The 22,172-nt window shown below is 38.0% G+C and overlaps 1 protein-coding gene and 1 pseudogene across 1 annotated transcript in view; both read right to left on the bottom strand.

Annotated features, from left to right (window-relative positions):
* NME9 (NME/NM23 family member 9) overlaps positions 1-20,833 on the bottom strand; it is a 35,328-nt gene extending 14,495 nt beyond the window's left edge. The window contains exons 1-3 of the mRNA XM_072613555.1: positions 20,701-20,833; positions 8,904-8,961; positions 6,124-6,224 (exon numbers count right to left, since the gene is read on the bottom strand). Coding sequence (XP_072469656.1) covers positions 6,124-6,224; positions 8,904-8,961; positions 20,701-20,733 — 192 coding nt within the window. The 5' untranslated portion in view covers positions 20,734-20,833. The remainder of the gene's footprint in view (positions 1-6,123; positions 6,225-8,903; positions 8,962-20,700) is intronic.
* On the bottom strand, positions 235-1,839 carry LOC140506409 (heterogeneous nuclear ribonucleoprotein K-like; annotated as a pseudogene).
* Positions 20,834-22,172: the final 1,339 nt, after the last annotated feature.

Below are 22,172 nucleotides of genomic sequence, written 5' to 3'. Positions count from 1 at the left end.
GAGGGACACGTGGACTATTGATACTCTTTCTCCCCTGTCCCCACCCCCCCAAAATTACAGTGACCAAAAGCAAAGTGTTCACAATAGTTACAGGAGGGGAAAAAATTATTATTATTATTTTTACCAACAACAATGAACAAAAATAAAATTCACTTTCTCTGCTGCAGTTTCAAAATTTCAATGTTAGCTTTGCGTGCCCTTCCCCCCCCCCCCCCCCCCCCGTTTGTAAGGAACCAAAACATTACATCTGGTGAACAGCAAAGATTTCACTACACCTCAGATGCAGAACACCTATGAAGCAGAGGAATGTTGGCTTTTTAAACAGAAGCAGATTAAAAAAAAGATGCAGGATTCCTTCAGTTCTTCACTAGTCTTAGAAAAACTTTCCAGAATACTGCTTCACACTATAAAAAAGAAAAAAATGTCTTGCATTAGAATCCTTCAACATCTGCATACTGCTTCACACTGTTTTGCAGTAAATACTGTGCATTCTGTATCTGGTCCTGTGTTCCTGTAATGGTAATAATTCCATCCTCAGATCCTTCAAAAGGCTCATCAATTTTGATTGATGCTCCAGACTCATGATGTATTTATTTGATTCGCTGACCACCTTTGCCAATAATAGATCCAGCCAAATCTTTGGGAATAGTTACTTGTGTTGTAATAATGGGTCCACCAAGATCACCGTATGAGCCACGACCCCCTGCATAGGAATAATCATATCCAGAACCACCTGTAAACTCATGGTACTCAACCTGTGGTTCGTAAGCCATCTGCCATTCAGAAGGACTCCATGTATCTACTGCAGCGTCCCAAGTCTCATCAGCACTAAAATCAACCATGCCATCATAGCGGTCACAGGGTCTTTCTCTTCTGTCATAAGCCATAAGATCTCCTCCTCTAGGTGGTGGTGGTGGAGGAAGAGGAAGATTTCGAGCTCTGCTACCACCCCTGCTGCCACATCCAGGAGGAGGTGGGGGGGGTCCTCTGAGAGGGCTCATATCATCATAATCTCTTCTAGATGGGGGCATAGGACGCCCACCACTACCTGGGGGCATTCTATCAAAGCCTCCTCTTCCCCTCATGGGAAATCCTACAGGACGTCCTCGATCATCAAACATCATTGTGAAACCACCATAGTCATAGGTTTCATCAGAAATTGGGATGGTAGGGTTGTGCACGTCCTTTTATGGGAGACTCAGATATAAGATCCCGTATGATCTTTATGCACTCCACAATCCTATTAGGCTTTCCCCCAATAAGAACAACTCTATCCGTAGAATGAGGACAGCTTCCTGGAAAAGCTTGATAGTTGTCTGAGCATTCTCTAAGCTCTTTGATTTTAGCACCTTTGACCCCAATAATTCCTCCAGCCAGACTCTGGTGAATCAACAGTCTTAACTCACAGTCAAAGTCGCTTCCTTTATAGTGTTGGTAATTTAAGTATTCCACAGCATCAGATTCGAGTGGGAGCTGGCTGGCGGCAGTGGGTGATGGCAACTGCAGGCCCTCTTCCCAGGTAGGGATGATTTTCTTCAGAATTTCTCCAATTGTTTCAAATCTGCACTGATACTCAATATGTGCTCGGGGCCACTGCTGTCTGGGTCTGAAACACTGGCTTTGTAGTCTGTACGAAGTACTTTAATATTTTTGCCTCCTTTCCCAATTACCACTCCAGCATTCTTGCTTTGAAGCAAAATGCGCAGTTCAATCATTTCGTCAGTGTTTCTAGATCTTTTAAAGGCCTGCTCCTCCTCCATATCTTCAGCAGGGCGCTTACCAAATTCACCATTGGTTTCAGTATTGGGGAAACCAATATTCTGGCTGCTCAGTCTCCATTTTCTTAGATTAAATGGGTAGACAATCGCACGAGGCTGTCTTCTCTTCCACACCGCTGCTGTGCCAGTCGGTCCAAGCTAAACAGAGAGCGAGCGCAGGTCCCTCATTCCCAAGGCTCCACTTTATAGTTATCAGATTCACAAAGATGACAAAGAAAGAAAAGTGGAAATGTTTGGAAGTACTACAGAAGGACAAGCAAGCTAATACATTGTTAATGGAGCTATGAATTAGTCCAATCATTCTGGAAAGCAATTTGGAACTCTGTCCCAAAACTCACTAAATTTTCATTCCTTTTGAACCATGATACCACTACTTGGTTATAGCCCCAAAGAAATAATAGAAAGAAGTAAAATACTCATGTATATGAAAATATTAATAGAAGCAATATTTTTAGCGAAGAATTCAAAACAAAGTGGGTGCTCATCTGCTGGGGATGGAAGCTCAATTCCATGTGGACAGTCTCGGGCGGGTAAAGGTGGGAACTTCTAAATCTTAGAGTTCTCACGAGGCCCCCCAGGAAACGACTGGGAATCAAGGTGAACCGAGCTATCTCGTGTATTTCTGCCTCTTCCCGTGAGAAACGTGATGGGAGAGAGCTCTCCCCGCCCTCGAGATTGTCCTGGATCTGGGCACACTATTGTTATCTAACAGCACGGTATTCAGATGCAAACTATGCGGCTGGAGAGATTAAGTAGGATCAGGAAAGCCTGAAAGTGCTCTTGGGCGGAGGGGCCACGTGTGAGGACACAAGGCTCCGCATTTCCTCTCTCCTCTCTCCCCTCCCCCTCTCTCCCCACTTACACTTCTACTTCCAATCTCTTATTGTAAGATCTTTGCCTCCTTGGGAGATCTTTCTCTCTCCCTCCTAAGGAAGAATTCCCCTGCACTTGTAACTAGACCCTGAAATAAAGCTCAACCCTTGTTCGACTCTGGAACGTCCTTTCTCTCATACGAGAATCCAGTTTGGCCAGCCGAAGACCTCCGATAGAGGTAAGGTAAGACTCGGGTAGCCCTCAGGCCTCTAGGCCTGGCACTCATCAAATTATGGTATACAAACATAACAGAGAGAACCCTGGGAAGACTTGTATGAACTGAGATAGAATGAACTAATAGAATTAGGAAAATAATTTATACAACTATAACCGTGTAAAGGAAAAAAACTTTGAAAGACTTAAGAACTCTAATAATGCTTTGTATTTGAAAGTCTTTCTCCTGAGTGCTTGCAAAACTTGTTTCTGGATTAAGCTGTCAAATTTAAACATGTTGTCTTGGGTTTTTTTTCCTTGAGGTGACGTAAATTCTTTCCATTGGAATTTCATTTTCTGTGTTTAGGAGTTCTAGACAGTTCTCTTCTAGTGTTTCCCTCACTATGATGTAAAGATTTTATGTTTTAGTCATGTTTAGTCTTCATAATTTGTTATATTCACTTTTTATTTTTTTATAGGTGATTATTCTTTCCATATAGATTGTTGTGGTTATTGTGTAATATATCGTTTTCTTGGTTCTGCTTGCTTCACTCTTCATCAGTTTATGTAGATCATTCTATGATTCTATGAATTTCTTACAGCACGGTAATATTTGATTATATTCTAGTACCATAACTTGTTGAATCATTTGCTAATCAATAGGCATCTACTTTGTTTCCAGTACTTCTTTACTATAAAAAGTACTGCTATAAAGTATGTTTACATTATCTCTGTGCCCTAATACACGGTCAATTTTTGTAAAGGTTCCATGTGATGCTGAGAAATATTCTTTTACAGTTCAATTTTTTAAATGTCTCAAGCCTTTTAACTCTGTTTTCTCCAACAATTTGTTCAGTTCCACATTTTCCTTTTTTTAACTTTCTGTTGGAATTATCCAAAAACTGAAAGAAGGATATTGAAATCTGTTGTCATTCTTATGTTACTGATTTTCTCTCTTGCAGATCAGTTCACATTTGCTTTATGAATTTGGATGCAAAAACATTAACACGTCTGTTATTTTTGAATGTTTGTTTTTGCTTGGTGAAATGGCAAGATTGATTTCTTGGATTTAATTGATACATTGCAAATTTTTTTCATCTCCTCAGTTCTATTTTGTTCATGTCTTTGTTTTTTAAATGTGGCTGTTGTAAGGAACAGTTTGTAGGGCTTTGCTTTCTTATCCAATCTGTAAACCTTTTTTATTTTATTGGATATTTAGTCCATTAACATTTAAAGTTGTTAGTTAGATTTATATTTTCCTCCATTTGTTTCTAATATTGTTTTTTTCAAGTTATGATTTTCCCCCTTCTTCTGTAAACATAGTATTCTACTATCTCTTCAGTTACTTTAATTTAACCTTTTTAAAGGTGGGCCTGTTCCCACTGGCTCCTTTCTCCTTATTCTCAGTCTCCTCTCCCCTGTGGTACTCTTTTTCCTTTGGAGTTTTGCTTATGATTTCCTTTTTGTTTCCTGATTTTATCTTATTATTTCATTTTTCCTCTCTTTTTTCCTCTTAGTCATGTAGATTGCCCCTCTTTTCCTCCTCTTCAGATATATTCCTATTCATTAGTTACTTAAATTTCTTTTATTTTTTGCCCCTTTCCAAAGAGAATTTCTCCCACACTCTTCATTATATATCTTCTCTGTCTATTCTAGGCCTTCATTCTCTGGTTCCTGACCCCTATAATTACTAGTCCTCTATACTGTGTATTCTTCATGAATTTCTAAGATAGCTATTTTAGTCTCTCCCTTCTATGCAGTTTTTACCACTGCCTTATAGAACTTGCCATGTGGATTCCCTTTTCCTTTTTGCCTTACTCCCAGAACAATAACAATTCCTATAGGTAATAAAGAGGACACAGCCCACTGATTTTTACCCTCTTCCTGGTTACTTTCTTTCCCCATTTGCCTCAAAATCTGCCTCTGGGGTCCATGCCTTCCCACTCTCTCAGGTACCATTGCCCCAACTGCTCCCCCCTCCAAGGTAGTACAAATGGTCTTCTCAAGTACCAAATCCCTCAAACAATGCCCAACCCCAGGTCCTCATCTCCCTTCACAGAATTTCTCACTGCACTCATAGGAGTATTCATCAGTAGAACTCCCTTCCCTCATCAAAACAAGATCTTTCATCACACACACCCTTTTCTGTGCTTGCGCCATCTTCTTTACTTATTCCTCATTAGACTCTTCTCTTCCTGTGAAACCACAGAGGTCATCTCCTCATTGCTAGACCTTCATTTGACCTGGATACCTCACACACACCCTTCTATACCTCTGATCCCCTACCCCTTTTTATGCATTCTCCCTTTTTGTCATGTAGTCACACACACGTGCACACACACACCCCAACAATACAACACACAAACCAACAATATTGACTCAGCTATAGGCAGGGTTTCCCATAATCCTTCACTGTTACCTCCACCTGATGTCCACCTTTACTCTTGTCTCCTTGTGTACATTTAGAAAGAAGGGTGTCGCTGATACCTCTGCTGTTACTCTTTTATTTCTGTCCTTGGCTGCTGCGTTAATTCACCTCTCCTAAATTTCTGATGTCTGGAGTGTTCAAGAAGCAAATAATTTCTTCAGATCCAGATTTCTTTCTACGAATGTTCCAAACATTTCTTTATTAGTGGAGGTCCATCTTTTTTTCATTTATGGTTAAGCTCAAATTTGTAGGATTGATTGCCCTAGACTGTATCTTGAACTCTACTGCTCTTCAAAAGACAGTGTTCCATTCTGTCCAGGGTTTTCTGGTGTGTGTAGAATAGTCTTGTGTTATTCAAAATTCCTTTCGTTTGTTTTGCAAATTTTTCTTCCTGTCACTTGCAAAATTTGTTGTTTCTGAATTGAATTATAAAATTCCGGGACCTGAACTCTCATTATCCAGCTTATTCCCTTTGCCCCTTACAGTTAATGTTAGATTTTCAAATAAACTTAAAGATCCAAGTATATGCCTTTTTTTAATGAAATAGTATTCCAAAGCTTAAGTTAGTCTAGCAAACATGTTAGTGTGTAGCTCTTGCAAGCACTTAAAGAACTTATGTTCATTTGTAAGAGACACTATAAATGGATATCATCCTTACAGTGGAGAAAATATCCCCAAGTCTAGACAAGTGTAAAGCATCCCAGTAATTGAAGGGAGCATCTGGATTTGGGCTTTCATCAGCATAGGGAATTCTAAGGGAAGAAACTCCTCATCCAACAGAATAAATATCAATTTGAAAATACAAATTTAAAACTTTGTTAAATGAGCAGTCTTCCTTCTTACATCTCATATCCTTCTTTATTTTAAATTTTTCTCATCTTAAAATCTTACCGTGGCAAAATGAAGGTCATTTCCAACTTCAAGTTTTATTTTCCTGAAAAGAGTCACCACAGGTTTGCAAGGTCCACACCAGCTTTGGTAGACATCGACCACTACGTAGTAAAATGTGCCCAAAATATCACAAACAGACAACAATGTGGAATGTCAGGCAGCAACATTTGGAAAGTATATACTTTGTGTAATGTAAAATTCTAAAATAAGGACATCTATGTTTTAGTTAACTTATTAAAGAGCACTTACTGATATGCCCACACAGATATGTATATATAGATGAATATAATCCAAATTTTGTATGAACAAGAATGAAAATACAAATTTCTCACATAATTTTAAAATTTAAGACATTGAACACAATTTTTTTTTAAATCCTTATCATAAACTTGACAACTTTCAAAAAACTCACATACCTTCGGATACATAAGACAGCTATGTGAATGGAGTGCAGGACTTGGAATTGAAAAGACCTAAATTCAAATTCTGCCTCAGACCCTTACTAACTGTGTGACCCTGGACAAATTATCTAACCTCTCTGGGTCTGTTTTCTCATCCTTAAAATGAGAATAAGAAAAGCACCTACCTCACAAGGTTATTGAGAAAATCAAATGAGTTAACATATGCAAAGCTCTTTGCAAACCTTAAACCATTATGTAAATGATAGCTGTTATTATTTATATAAATATAAGCAAGAAAAGATTGTGAACAAAATAATAAATTCCATTTGTAGTCTGTTCAACAAAAATATTTAACTTTAACAAATGAATTATAGCTTTAGAGCTTAACTTTTTAAAATAAATTATTTATTTATTTTTAGTTTTCAACATCCTCTTCCATAAGAGTTTGAGTTCCAAATTTTCTCCCCATATCTCCCGTCCGTCCACCCTAAGATGGCGTGCAATTTGATATAGGCTCTACATATACATTCATATTAAATCTATTAGGGTTTAATTTTTTTTTTAAGTTTAAGATTTAACCTTTATCCCTACCAAATTTCATCGTATTAGATTTTGGTCTATGACTTATTAAGATCTTTTTGGATTCTGGCTCTGTTGTCCAACATATTAGCAATACATTTTAACCTTAAGTACTGCTTGCTTCAGTCTACTCACCTGTAAAATGGGGATCATAATAGCACTTACTACCAGGTTTGTTATAAGGATCACATGAGATAATATTTTTAAAGTACTTAGCACTGTTCCTGTCACATAGTTATTCAGTTGTTCAGTCACGTCCAACTCTTTGTGACCCATCTGGCATGTAGTAATTGCTTAATAAAAATATGCCAATTCTGCAAATCATTGTCAAAAATGAGATGCAGAATCAGTCACAGATCTAGTGAGTACTTCAGTAGAGACTGCTTTCCAAATTAACATTAAATCATAAATGAATACTTTTGAGATCCAGTCATTCAACTGTTCCAGTTCCAAATCCATCTAAATTCACTGTTGTCTAGCCCATATCTTTTCATCTTGTCCACAATGTTAAACTGAGAAACATTGCCAAGTGCTTTGCTAAAAATAAAGGTTTTATACATGCTATATGTACATCTATGAAAATATCCCCTGTCAAAACTATATCTACAGTAATCCTGTCAAAAAAGGAAATGAGGTTAGTCTGGTGTGACCTATTCTTGATCAAACCATGTTGGCTCATTGTGATCAATGCTTTCTTTTCTACTGCAAGTCCCACCAATCATTAATGAAGATCAAATTAAGTATGATCTTGATATTAAGTAAATATTATTATATTATAATCCTCTGAAAATAGGTGATTCACATATTTTTTTTAAAGACCAGGTCTCCCTATCTCACCCAGACTGGACGTGCAGGGGCTCCTCATAGACCTGGTCCCACTCTGAATGTTCAGGAGCTTTGATCTGCTCCATTTTCTTACCTTTTCCAGTTTGCCTTTCTTTAGACCACCTGGTTTCAGCACCCTGCCCTCTGGAGGGCTCAATATTAGTGCTAAACTTAGTGCAGACACACGCTAGGTTTAGCCCATCACAGCTTGGAATTCTCACATGCCTAAGAAATCTGACAGCTTCACACTACAGGTAGCAGGAATTGGAGCTCTGCACTACCACATCAAAGGATATCTCTTTATTAAATATAATATATGAGTACCTAGATAACTCAATTCTTGAACTTTCCAGAAAGTCGAGACTATTTCTGTATTTTAGTAAAGCCTTATAGCAACCAAAAAAGTAGATGAATCAAAGTAGAGAAAATTTAGAATAGTAAAAAAAAAAAAAAAAGTCAAGCCAATTATTGAAGTGAATTGATTTCTTGACTGACTAAATGACTGATTAATGCCAAGCCAGTCATATGCCATGGGCAGCTAGGTGGCACAGTGGATAGAGTGCTGGGTCTGGAGTCAGGAAGATGGATCTTCCTGAGTTCAAATCCAGCCTCATACACTTACTAGCTGTGTGACCCTGGGCAAGTCACCTTATCCCTATTTACCTCAGTTTCTTCATCTGTAAAATGAGTTACAGAAGGAAATAGCGAACCACTGCAGTATCTTTGCCAAGAAAACCCCAAATGGGGTCATGACGAGTCGGGCACAACTGGAAAACAATAACTGAGTCATATGTTAAATAAATCACCTGTTCTTGTAGTATAAGATTTGAGATCATATGAAATGGTATATACTTAGATCAACTAGTAATGCTTCAAATATGAGCACCACATTTGGGTTATGTGTGAAATATTTAACATTTTAAAGAGAATATATTAGAAAAATTAAACTTAGGAGTTTTTTGTTAAGTTCCTTACCTGTTAATCCTTTGGAACTGAGCATTTCCTCCCAAAGTTCCTGATTATTGATATTAACCTGAATCCAAATCATAACAAATGGTGAATATTTTAACACAGTGAATCAGAAAAAAAAACTTTTTCTGATAATGATTTATATAGACTGTATTAATATTAAAATAAGGAATAAAACAATAGTATTTTGAATAAAAAGCAGCAGCTAATAAAATCAGTAAAACCATGTCATCTACAAAGGAATGTGTCATGTTAATGAAATGAGATAATAGTGATCATAATTTAATAAGCTTATCTATATAATCTATAAGCTTAATAATAAGCTCATGGCCATTATCTGCAAGCACATAGAGAAAAAAATGACAGAAAAGTAATTTACATAATGATTCTATTTTCCAAAACAAAGTCTTAGTAGATAAAACAAAAGTGATTGGACTACAGAAGTAATTTCTGGTCTTCTGTTAAAGTAATAGAAATTATGATTAATATGATAGCCAGATATGTTTACGATTCCTCTATCTTTGAGACAAAATGTAATTGCGTTGTTAAAATATAAGACTTCAATAATAGAAAATTTTAATTTTGTAAGTTTGGGGATGAAAAGATTCTGAAATTACTGGTATTTATAACAAATATAAATATATATGTGTCTACGTTTGTATGTATATTTTTGTTGTTTAGTCATTTTTCAGTTGTATCCACTCCTTGTTGTGTATGGGGAAACTCATTTGGGGTTTTCTTGACAAAGATTTTGGAATGGCTTGCCATTTCCTTCTCCAGTTCATTTTACAGATAAGGAAAAAGGACAAACAAACTTAAGTGACTTGCTCAGAGACAAACAGCTGGTAAGTGTCTGAAGTCAGATTTGAACTCATGAAGATGTCTTCCTAATTCCAAACCCAGTGTTCTATCCACTACACCACTGGATGATGTGTATGTGTATATATGTGTACATGTATATAATTATAATAGTATAGTATAATGTAATAAAATTATGTTATTAATATATGTAGGCATATATTAATAGCTGACATTTTAGCCCCCTAAACATGCTAGATTATATTCAGTGTATAACCATGAGCCTATTACCGACCACAATGATGTTATCTTCAAAAATAACAATGTACACATAGCATTGAGGTAGAAATATGACAGAGGTGAAGAGAACACTGAATTAAGAAGCAAGGAATCCAAACTGAACCCCTTCTTATGATGCTTCCTAGCAGCACTGCCTTGAGTAGTCTCTGCACCTCAGTTTTCGCATATATAAATGAAGAGGGATTTGGCCCAGAAGATCTCCAAGGCACATATGAACACTTTGATGGATCCATGGTCTCTATGATGGGGGTACTCTCTCCAATTGTGCAAGTTGTTATACAGTCATGCCTTCTCATCCTAGATGTCTTTTGTTCATTTGTCGTCCAATAAATCCTCTATGGAGAATCTACCCAACCTACTGGAGTGACTCTTAACATTAAAATTCACACCAAATGGACCCCATGGACTGTCCAATAGGTATCTCTTGTTTTGTTATAAGACCAGACTATTTATTTTTCCTTTCACATATGTCCATACTGATATTCTTTTAGACCAAAGGTGTCAGACATGGGTCATGGATCTCTTGACCCCTGAGTGTAGCCCAGGATTAAAGCCAGATTAAAATGTACTGAAAATATTGAACAAAATAAAAATATTTTTAAAAGCACAGATGATATTGCATTCTAAACTAAGTCAGTATGAGACCTGCAAAGATCCTTTTGTACAGATTAGAGGTCCCATTTCTATTTGAGTTTGAAACCACTGTTTTCCATCTCTTGCAAAATCTTCCATTGGTACCATTTTATACTCACTGTGACCTATCCAATTCCCTTTAGGTGACCCATAATTTTATTTCTTTGGACACAGAGCCACATAACATCACCAAAAGAATAATGATGTTAAAAATACAGGCTTTTCTTTTTTTTTTTTCAAGGAAAATCTTGGTGTCAATAAAAGCACTATTCAATCATACAAAAGCTGTCTAGTGTCCTCTTCTCCAGTTCAATTCTAAGCCCAAATTATTGTTCATTTGCAATGTCTGTCTAAGATCTACTTCCACTCAAACAGCAGCTCTCTGGGTTTTCCATTTAACTTCATATTATTGTCCAGATAATAGGTATTTGTTGTCCTTTGAGTGATTATGGCTCTGCAATAATCTTGGTCTTGATGAAATCCATAAAATATCATCTGAAAATGACATTGAAGGATATCACCATATGTAAGGAATCATTTTCCATTTGGATTCTATGCTAGACATTCTCCATGTCAGTGGCAAACTCCTTCAGTGACCATATGTCTCCCTGTTTCATGCCATAAATAATCAGAGAGTTGCTAAATAAAGTTGTATCTGTTGTTATTCTTTCTAGGAATCTTGGAGGGCAGCTAGGTGGTGCAGTGGATAGAGCACCAGTGCAGGAGTCAGGAGGACCTGAGTTCAAATCTCCCCTCAGACACTTGACACTCACTAGCTGTGTGATCTTGGGCAAGTCACCTAACCCCAACTGCCTCATCCTGGGTCATCTCCAGTCATCCTGATGAATATCTGGCCCCTGGATTCAGAATGTTCTGGAGGAGAAGTAAGACTGGTGACCTTGTACAGCCCTCCCTCACTCAAAACAAAGTCAAGTGCAAGTCCTGTCATCATTTCTCTGATGGCATGGTCTTCTTCAGCAACGAAGAACGAGCACACAGGAATCTTGGATTATTTGAAAATGTGCCCAGAAGACTGTTGGAGGAGAGCCTCCAGGCCAGCATTTTGCTCTTCTCAATCAAATGCTTTTTCAGTTAACAAATAATGAGCATAGTAGGACCTTGCACTCTCTGTAACTTTCAACCAATAGCATCCCTGTAATGATGTGGTGTGCTATTCAGAACATTGTGAAAACCTGCCTGTTCCTTTCCCATAACTTTGTCTAGTATATCCTTAATGCACGTGAATATTATTCTGATTTTCATTGTCCTCTGCATAGATCTCTTTACAAGCCACCATACCTGTTCCGGTTTAAAGTATAGCAACTTGTTTCTAGTATTTTTCCTGCTTAAATGCCATCTTACAATGGTGGAATCTTCCATGGCAGTTCCTGGCATTCAATATCACTATGTTCTATCTGTGCTCAAATCTTGTTCCTGCTTACTGAGGCATATAGTGGGAACAATTCAAGCATTTCCCACTGATTGCTGTGTTTCAAATGAGCATTAGTCACTTTAATTAGATAGACCATCATAATAAAACCATACATTTGCATAGGACATTATTTTTTTCCAAGATACTTATTCTTATTGCAAAATTCTGTTAGGTAGGTAGAGTCAGGATTATTCCTGTTTTACGGGATGTAACCTAGGTCTCAAGCCCAGATCATTTGCATAAAACTCTGCTCATTGATGGAGAGAATGATTAGATGCTGAATGCCTATGTGAGGGATAAAACTGGCTGTAGAGCTTTGAAGAGGAGATGTTCTCCTTTCCTGTTTTCAGAGAGGATACCTGGGTCCAGACTCTCCATAGGGAAATATGTGTGAAGAAGTGGAACAGACTTCGGAAGGTAGAAATGTTAAGGAGTCAATTTCCCTTCTATATGTTTGCCTTCTAAAATCTATTCTCTTTCTCCATCAAGCTCTCCCTGAAAAGAGTTTAGAATTGTCCTCCCTTCAAGCAGGAAAGAAGTATGTCTCCTTTCCACAATTCTAGAACCAACTTTTCCCTTCACACAAGTACTCAGCATCCAGTCATCATTCTTTCCATCCATGAGAAGGATCCTATTTAAATGATTCAGGCTGGAGACCTGGGTTATATGTGCGTATAAGGAAGGGATATCACAAGAAAAGTCTGTAGCAGAGTCAGATCTCCGTACTCTTAGGGTGGTGCTCTCTCCAAGAGCCTATGCTGCCTCCTGCTGGGGAAAAGAGGAAAGATTAGGAAAATTTAAAAAGCGTTAGATTAAAAACTAAAATTAATCAGGATGTAACACAAGAGAATAAAGCTATTCTATTTTAAAATATCATATGTATGTATAGGATATCTGGTAGCAGGTGGTGGGGAGGGAGGATTTGACTGGTTACCTTCCTTTGGTTTTCCATAACTGGGAAGCAATTACCATTTGCTAAGGACACCAAAATCATCACAGGGAGAGAGAATCAACATCAAATTCTGTGGATGAAATTTCCACTAAGGGAAGCACAGATTTAAAAAAAGAAAGCAATAATTCAATCCAACAAGCTGGAGTATTTTCCACAGATCCAGTCCAAAAAAGGAAAGAAAACAATGTAAATACACCCAATATTCTGATAACATCATGCATAAATTTTAAAGCAGTAAATTCCCTGGAATATAAATGGGGGGGGGGTAGCTAATTTAACCTACATTTTTAATATTAGAAACTGTGTCTGTTTCTTTTTGTGTAGATTTTCATTTTTGTACCGTTGGAATTCATGCATTCAATATTTCTATTTTACTAATTTTTATTGCACATTTAAAATGAGCTCTTATGCCTTTTATGATTCTCATATAAGCAGTCACTTGATTCAGTGGGCTACTCTGCTCTTCCCAAGACTCTACCCTGAGGATCCCACAACTTTGATCCAGCCACCCTGGGATTCAGGCGTGTGGCACCATCTACAGGACTGTTGCCTCTACCGCTTCTCATTGTTTTCCTGAATTCCCTAAACTCTGGGACAATTGCTGGGAGAAACTGTGGGTTTCCCCTTCATTTTGACTTCTTTCCTCTTTCTCCATGAAAGCAACATACTGCCCACTTGGGTATTTTTTAAAGAACTATTGGAGGGGTGAACTTACAGATGGAATTGTAGGAACAGGCTTGAAGAGCTGGTTAAATCTGCATCATTTTTATGGTTTAATCCAGGAATTCTGAACCTTTTTTCTGTCAAACAGCCTTTTGGGGATCAGGTGAAACTTATGGATGTTTTCTCAAGAGTAATGTTTTCTCCTATATTCATTCTATGTTTAGCTTATTCTACATTTATTCTGTGCTTATTTATAAAGTAAAATACATAGGATTCCAAAGGCAAATATTGAAAAGTTATAAAAATATGTGTGTGTGTGTGCATATATATGTATATGTATATGCATACACATCCATTCACATACACCCACATGCAAGTTCCTATATCTCAGAATAAGAATCTCTTTGAAACATTGTACTAAAACACTAAGTATACGGGAACAAGGTCTAGTCTTCTTAGGTCTCTTTTTCCTTCTCGCTGTCCTAACAAATCTTGACCTTAATGTCAGCGTACTTCTAACCTCGTATAGATTTGTCTGGCCAGACTGTTTCACTTAGGCCTTCTGGAATTTATTTCCCCAGGCTTCGTGTATGAGTTAGAAGTCTTGGCACTGGATGGAAATTTGAAACTTCTCAGTTTAGTCATTTCTCAGATACTTCTCCCTCATCCTGACCTACCTCTTACTACAGATGAAAAAAGCCCTTCTCTAAATGCTCCCCAAACCTATCTTCACTCAAATTTTTGGGTCTTAGTGCCTCCTTCACCCATTTTTCTAAACATTTTCATGCTTTAGCCTTCATGAATGTTTGCTTTCCTACCTGTCTCCATTTTCCTTTTTTCAGTTGGCTTATCTAAAGTCAGTATTTCAATATAATCCATTTCCTTTGTAGAGTTGTGTATTTTATTTTCTGCATTTAACGACAGACCCTTTTGGAGGAGTTCTTAACTTTCACCAGACTGCCAAAAGAGTCTACGACACAAAACAAAGTCAAGAATCCCTGTCTTAGAGGGTTGCCTAGAGCACTGAGAGGTTAAATGATTTGCCCAAGGTTACTCAGTCAATGCATGTCAGAGCAAGACTTGAACCCAGGTCTTCCTGGCTCTGAGGCTGACTTTGTCTCTATCTACTACACCCCATTGTCTCTCTACTAACTTGTACAATAATTGGCATCTAGATGCCATGTTTCCTGGAAGGCATGGGACTATGTCTTTTTTTTTTTTTTGCTTTTGTATTCTCAGGTCCTAAAATATACCTGGCTTTCTATATAGTTTAATAAATATTTATTGAATTGAATTACCCTTGCACTTTCTATATCCTACCCAGGCTTTCTGAGTAGGGTCTGACTCACTCCAGGTATCTCTGAGCCAGAGACACTGGACTTATTATAGGATAGCCAAGTATCAGGTAAGAACTTGGCTTTTTGGCTTTGCAGGGGTCATTAATAAAAATTCTGAGGAATGAGAGAGAAGGAAGCAGCACTCACTGTAAGGTGGGCTATTACTCTTCCCTTGCTAACTGAAATAAAAAGTAAGCCTCTTTCAAGTTATTTACATGTCTTTCAATAAATTTGTTCTATGTTTAAATGCTTATTGTTAGGCTGATGCTTTTAGATGAACTACAGATCCCTATTGAACAGCTAGAAATGAACCAAATTCAGACATTCCCAGTTCCTCCATTGGGAGCTAAACTCTCAAATTCAATCCAGTTTATGTAAGCCTGGAACTATGGGCACAGAGTCAATAGTTACAATAGTATAGTTTACACTTTGTTCATTGCCCTATTTGACTTATCAAAATTTATTGCTTTGTGCCTGGGAAGAATGGTGTGAACTGATGCAAAGTGAAATGGGTGGAACCAAGAGATCACTGCACACAGTAACAACAATATTGCAATGTTGATCAACTGTGGAAGATTCAGCACTCTCATCAAGATAATGACTGAAGTCTGAAGACAATTCCAAAGGATGAAAAATGCTGTCCTCCTCCAAAGAGAGAACAGATAAACTCTGAGTACAGATTGAAGTACTTTTTTTCACTTTCTTTATTTTTCTTGCATGTTCGCAACAGGGATGATTTAGAATTATGTTTTACATGACATGTATAATTGATATTATATTGCTTATCTCCTCAATGTGTGGAGGAGGGGTGGGTAAGAGGGAGAGAATTAGGAACTCAATTTTTTTTAATGAAGTTTTAAAATTTTTGCATATAATTGGGAAATGTTAAGAAAATAAATAAAATATAATTTTTAAAATATTTTACTTTGCAAACTGACTTACTTGGATCACTACTGTAATAATTATATTTTCAGGCATGGTCATGGAAATCTCAACAAAACCAGAGAACTCGAGGTTTGTATCACAAATGAAAACCATTTCTTAAAACCATTTATATAATTGCTCTTGGATTTTGTAGATCTTTAAGATCATCAATAAGTACTCACTAAGTGACTACTCTGTAGTTGCCAGGCACTTTCCCAGCTGCTGAGGATATAAGTGCAAAGAAGAACATAATCCCTTTTCCCAAGGAGCTTACATTTTAATGAAAGAGTATGTAAAGCATTAATATAATTATATTAATTATAATATAATTAATTAATATTATATGTAATATATAATTATATTATATTAATACTTATATTAATATAAGTATTGTAAGTATATAAAGCATGACTATAAAATTAATAAATATATCCAAAGGAGTTAAATACAAGATAATTTGGGAGGGAAGACTATAACAATTGAAGGATCAGGAAAGGTGTTATGCAAAAAACATCATACTTGGATTATTTCTTAGAGGAAGAGAACATTCCAGGCATGTAGGACACCCAGTGTAAAGGCATGGAGATGTGAGATGGAGTGTCATGTGTGAGGAATGGAAAGAAAGCAAGTTTGGCTGGATCACAGGGAATGAGAGGGGAGTTAAGTCCAATATGACCACAAGATTGGTTGGAACTGGGTTGTATAGGGCTTTATTCACCTCCTTAACTTCTTTCTTGTTTATTTTAAGGTTAGATTTATCAAGTTCAGAGAGGGGAAAGTTGAGGTCTCCTACTAGTATAGTTTTGCTGTCTATTTCTTCCTGCAACTCCCCCAACCTCTCCTCTAAGAATTTGGATGCTATACCACTTGGAGCATACATGTTTAGTAATGATATTGCTTCTTGTATAGGGCTTTAAAAGGAAAATGAGGAGGTTATGTTTTATCCAAGAGGCAATTGGAAGCTACCAGAGTCATTTGAGTAGAGCAGTGGCTTGGTCAGATCTGTGCCCAAGGAAAATTACTTTACACTAGCAGTGGATTAGGATGGATTGGAGCAAAGAAAGACCTGATGCAGAAAGACCAGTTAAGAGGCTGTTGAAATAAGATAGGCAAGAACTTAGGTGTGAACAAAGAGGTCATTTGCAAACAATCTTGTAAAGGTAACATCAGCAAAATTTGGCAACTGATTGGATATGTGGTGCAAGGAATTGAGGAAATGAGAATAAAGAAATTATAAGCCTGAGGTATAGGAAGGATGGTAATACTGTCACCAGAAATAGAGGGAGGAAGAGCCAAGATGCCAGAATGATAGGAAAGTAATGCCATGGGCTCCTCTCCACAGAATTCTCCTAACATCTAGAACACACACCAGACTGGATGCTCATGGTGAAATCAAGAAAAAGCCATAGTGAGTCATTTGTCCAGCCCAGCTCAGCATAGGAAGACAGAGACATGATGGTTTGGAGACATTGGGGAAAGGCTCAGGTTTGGTACCCAGAGAGAGGCTATACACAAAAGCAAGAGGCAGGCACACAGAGCATTCCCAAACCCACACCAGGGCACTTTGGGGGCAGTTTATCAATAAGCAATTTTGTTTGCCCACTACCTATTCTCAGGTCACAGATGCAGGGTGGAATGAGAAGGGAACCTAGGCAGTGTATGGAAGCTCCAGGGAGGGAAGCACTGGGGGGGTATGAAGAGAAAGAAGGAAGTTTAGAAGCCAGCAGCATTAGTAACAGTGGTATGGCTCAGATCTCAGAGATGAGGCAGGGTCTCACTTCCAACATCTAATTCATCCTGCAGAAGAATAACCAGGGCAGAAATCCCAAACCAAAGGGGAGTCTACAATTCTGCTGCTTCAAGCCAACAGATTCCAGCTCACTAATAGGAGTAGAGTCCAGCAGCATCTATTCTTTCTCATACCCAGGTCAAGAACTTGCAGAGTTCAGACCAGGAGGTAATAATCAAACTTTGCTCTGAACCAGATCACTTAGGGAGCAATGAAAGGTTGCAGGTCTCTAGACTGTCCTTGAGATCCTAGAATAATATACTACTTAATAACCCCAAGAAAGCAGCAACAAGATCAGCCCGGACCTTCCATCCAGAAGCATCACAGAGTTCAGTCCTAAAGTCAGGAAGCAGACTGGGAGAATGAACAAACAAACAGACAAACAATAAAACACCCCACCATAATGAGCATAAGGGTGGTAGGGATGTTGAAGACATTGAAAAAGGAATATGACTGCAAAATATCTACAAACAATGCCTCAGAGAAAAACACAGCTTGGACACACACTCGACTAGAATTCCTGGAAGAGATGAAGAAAGAATTTTTTAAAGAAATTAAAATTTTTTTATAAATAGAATGAGAATGCTTGAGGGAAAAAAAAGAAAAGAAAATGTAGAAAAAAGAATTGGAAAGAAAATGAAAAGCTTTGAACAAGAAGTACAAAACTTTGTCCAAGCAATAAACTCCCCGACAATTAGAATGGACCAAATGGAAGCCAATGAGACAACATAAAAGTATTAAAACAAAGTCAAAAGGCTGGGGAAAAAATAGAAGAAAATGTAAAGGATCTCATATCAATCTGGAAAACAGATTGGGGAGAAAAAATGTAAGAATTATTGTACTGTATAAATGTTGTGACCAAAAAATAAAAAGAGCCTAGAAGACCTATTTCAAGAAATCTTTAAAAACACTGTTTGGATCTCTTAGAACCAGGGGGCAAAGTGGAAATAGAAAGAATCTTCTGGTCACCTCATGAAAGAAACCCCTATATGAAAACTCTAAGGAACATCATAGCCAAAAGCCAGTGCTTCTAGATCAAAGAGAGAAAAATACTTCAAGCAGTTAGGGAAAAAAAATCAAGTACTGAGGAGCCACAGTCAGGAACATACACAATTTAGCAGCCAAAACTATAAAGGGGCAGAAAACTTGGAATATGATACTCCAGAAGGCAAAGGATCTATGTTTACAGCCAAAAATAACTTAACCAGCTAAACTGAATATAGTATTATGAGGGAGAGGGATGAGCTTTTAATGAAATAAAGAACTTCTAAGTATTTTTTTATGATTTGATATTTTCCCCAATTACACAAAAAAACAATTTTAACATTCATTTGAGGCCCAAATTCTCTCCTTCCCTCTCTCTCCTCCCACCGCATTGAGAAGGCAAGCAATTTGATGTAGGTTGTACATGTACAGTCAGCTTCTCAATATTCTTAATGAAAAGACCAAAGTTGAAGAGAAATTTTGAAATACAAACATAAGAGAGAAGAGACAACAATAAAGGACATGTGTGTGAGTGTGTGTGTGTGTATTACACACCCATATGACTACCCATAATTCTTAAGAACTCACCTCTTGACAGAGGGGTGATAGAGTCAGGGCACAGATGGAGAATTTTTTTTTTTACATGGTGAATGAGAAATTTTGTTTCTAACAAGGATTTTGTTTTTCTTGCTTTCTCAATGGGAAGATGGAAGGAAGTGGGAGGAAGAGAAGGGTGATCTTTGAAAATAAAATTTAATTTAAAATAGAAATATAGAGGTTTGGAAGAGAGGAGAGTTTGGGAGAAAGATAATGAGTTCAGTTTTGGAGAGAGAGAAGACCCAGATTAGAAAACTGGGAAACATCCATAGTTAAGGGTTATGATAGATGATGAACCAGCCAAGGGAACTGAGAGGAAGGGGTCAGATAGGTAGGAGGAAAACCAGGTAAAGTAGTATCACAAAACCCCAGAACTGAGAGAGCATCCTGGAGAAGGATGTGGTCAACCTATTCAAATGTAGAAGACAGGTCTCAATTAAGGATGAAGACTGAGGGTTGGCAATTAAAAGATCACTGGTAAAATGAAAACTGATATAATGTCAAAATAGGTATAAAAACTGAAGGGTTTGTACTTTGTTCATCAGAAGTTGTTTGTTTTTCTTTAAAGCAACAGTATATATAAAATTTATTCCAGAGATATACAAAGATGTCAATAAAAGTTTAAAGAAATAAAAAGTATTACAGAAACATTCTTCAACAATCAATGCCAATTAATGTATATTTCAGGTTCTAATTTGATAGGAAAGAAAAGATCATGGATTTAGAGGTGAAAGAACTTTAGGGGCCATTCCGCCTATCTCTCTCATTTTATAGATGGGGAAAATGAAGCGCAGAGAGGTTAAACGATTTGCCCAAAGTTAAACTACTGGCACTTAGCCCCCTCCTACCATTCCATTCTTCTTACACCTTACTCTTCGATCTGATAACACTGGCCTCCTGACTGTTCGAGAACAAAACACTCCATCTCTGGACTCTGGGCATTTTCCTGCCCTGGAAAGCTCTCCCTCCTCGATTCAGACTACTAACCTCCCTGACTTTAAGTCCCAACTAAAATCCCACCTCCTTCCCTAACCTCTCTTAATTCTAGTGCTTTTCACTCCCTTAATTATTTCCTATTTATCCTGCACACATCTTGCTTTGTATATATATTTTTGCATGTTATCTCCTGTAAGTTCCTTGAACAGACCTTAACACAGTTTCTGTCACATCCAGTCGCTTAAAAAAATGTTTATTGAATGAATAGATGAGGCATATAACCCAGGTCTTCCTGATTCCAAGTTCAAAGCTCTACACCTGCCGGAAGTTTAGATTGTCGGGACTGAAAGAGATCTTGGAAATGAGCTAGTGCAAATGCCTCATTTTAATGATAAAGAAAGTTTAGAGCTAAAAGGATATATCCAAAGTCACAGGTAGCAGAGTCTAACTGCACTTACCTGCAACGCTATTTCTTTCTTCTTACTCGTCATGCTGCTTCCAAGAAAATATAACCGACTGTCCACAGTGCAGCAAATTGTACAGTAACACAAGACTTCTAGCAAAGTACTCCTTATGTTAGAGCGATGCCATGGAAACAGACGCCGGAGACGTACAACGTCAGAACTTGATGGAGTGAGGAAGTCCTTGGCCAGCTAGTTCAACCTCCTTATTTTATTTTATTTTTCCTACAACCAACCCAAGTCTATGTTATCGGATAAAACCGTATCTTTTTGATGCCAATAATGAATGTAACAAAGTAAAACACCTTTATTTTACACATCGCAGGGCACTTTATGAGAAGCTGTAGCACAGAGACTGTTAACCCATGAAACAAAGTAAAACTTTAAAAGGGGGGAGGCGATTGTGGCGCATTGCTTTGCATTTATTAAATTTGTTTTTTTCCGACTTAGGAATTGGAAAAAGCAATGACCGCTGTTTGACCAGGAAGAGCTGAAGTTTTCTATTAGGCTACGTGAGGCGCTGCAGTCAAAGCGCAGGAAAGCAAACGCTATGCTGTTAGTAAATTTCTACTAGGAATTCCTGGAATGCGGGGACACTAGTAAACCTCATGTACGTGCACGCTACTGTTCTGAGAACTTGCTTTCTTTCGGAGACCCAAAGCTGGTTGTCATGGCAACCCAGTTTTCTCTCCCTTCCCTTCCCTCCTCCTTACGTAAGATTCCTCCCGGCTTTCCCCCAACTCTGGGTCTTTAACTAGGTTCCTCTAAACTAGAGTTTAATCATCCCCCTTTCTGTAGCCCCTAGAGATCTGCAACTCCCGGGGTGGAAGAAGATCAGAGGGGCTCCTCCACAATGCTTCAGGGCGGTCTTGTTGCTTCAGTACCCTCTTCCCTCTCCTTGTCTATGGGAATCTAGTTTTTTGTAAATATTTTCGACCATAAACTGGAGGAGCTGACAGCATCCTCGGACAGATATGAACTAAGGTGGTGGGGGCGGGGTATGCTAGGTAGGGGGCTTTTACAGATGGACGGAGGTGTGGTCAGGGTCGGTGGAGAGCTGGGTGAGAGGGTGGGGGTATTACTGTTTTTGGAGGTTTGGAGCCTTAAATCTTTCCATTCATTGGCTGGCGGAGCTGTCAGTATATTACTATAACTATGGGATGGGGAGGGCTGTTGGATACTGGGGAGAGGACTTGTGAATCTTTCCAGTAGCTGACAGAAGGGGGTGTATTATTAGTATTCTTGATAATAAGGGGGTGGGAGCCTTGTGATCTTTTCATCCATTGGCTTTTAATCCACCGAAGGGCGTGTCTGTGCAGGAAAGTGTGTCCTGTGTTCCGGGTGAACCCTGGTTTTGGAATTTTACTGGAGGACCTGGGACGGAATTACTGCCCATCCTATTCAAGAAGTGTGGGTAAATTGGAGGAAATAGCTCAATGACTAAGCTTGTTATAGATCGAGAAAGGTGC

The sequence above is a fragment of the Notamacropus eugenii genome, chromosome 5 (assembly GCF_028372415.1).
Source record: "Notamacropus eugenii isolate mMacEug1 chromosome 5, mMacEug1.pri_v2, whole genome shotgun sequence".
NCBI classification, from domain to species: domain Eukaryota; kingdom Metazoa; phylum Chordata; class Mammalia; order Diprotodontia; family Macropodidae; genus Notamacropus; species Notamacropus eugenii.
The sequence above is the reverse complement of the archived record's forward strand: the minus strand, read 5'-3'. Positions and strand labels throughout refer to the sequence as shown.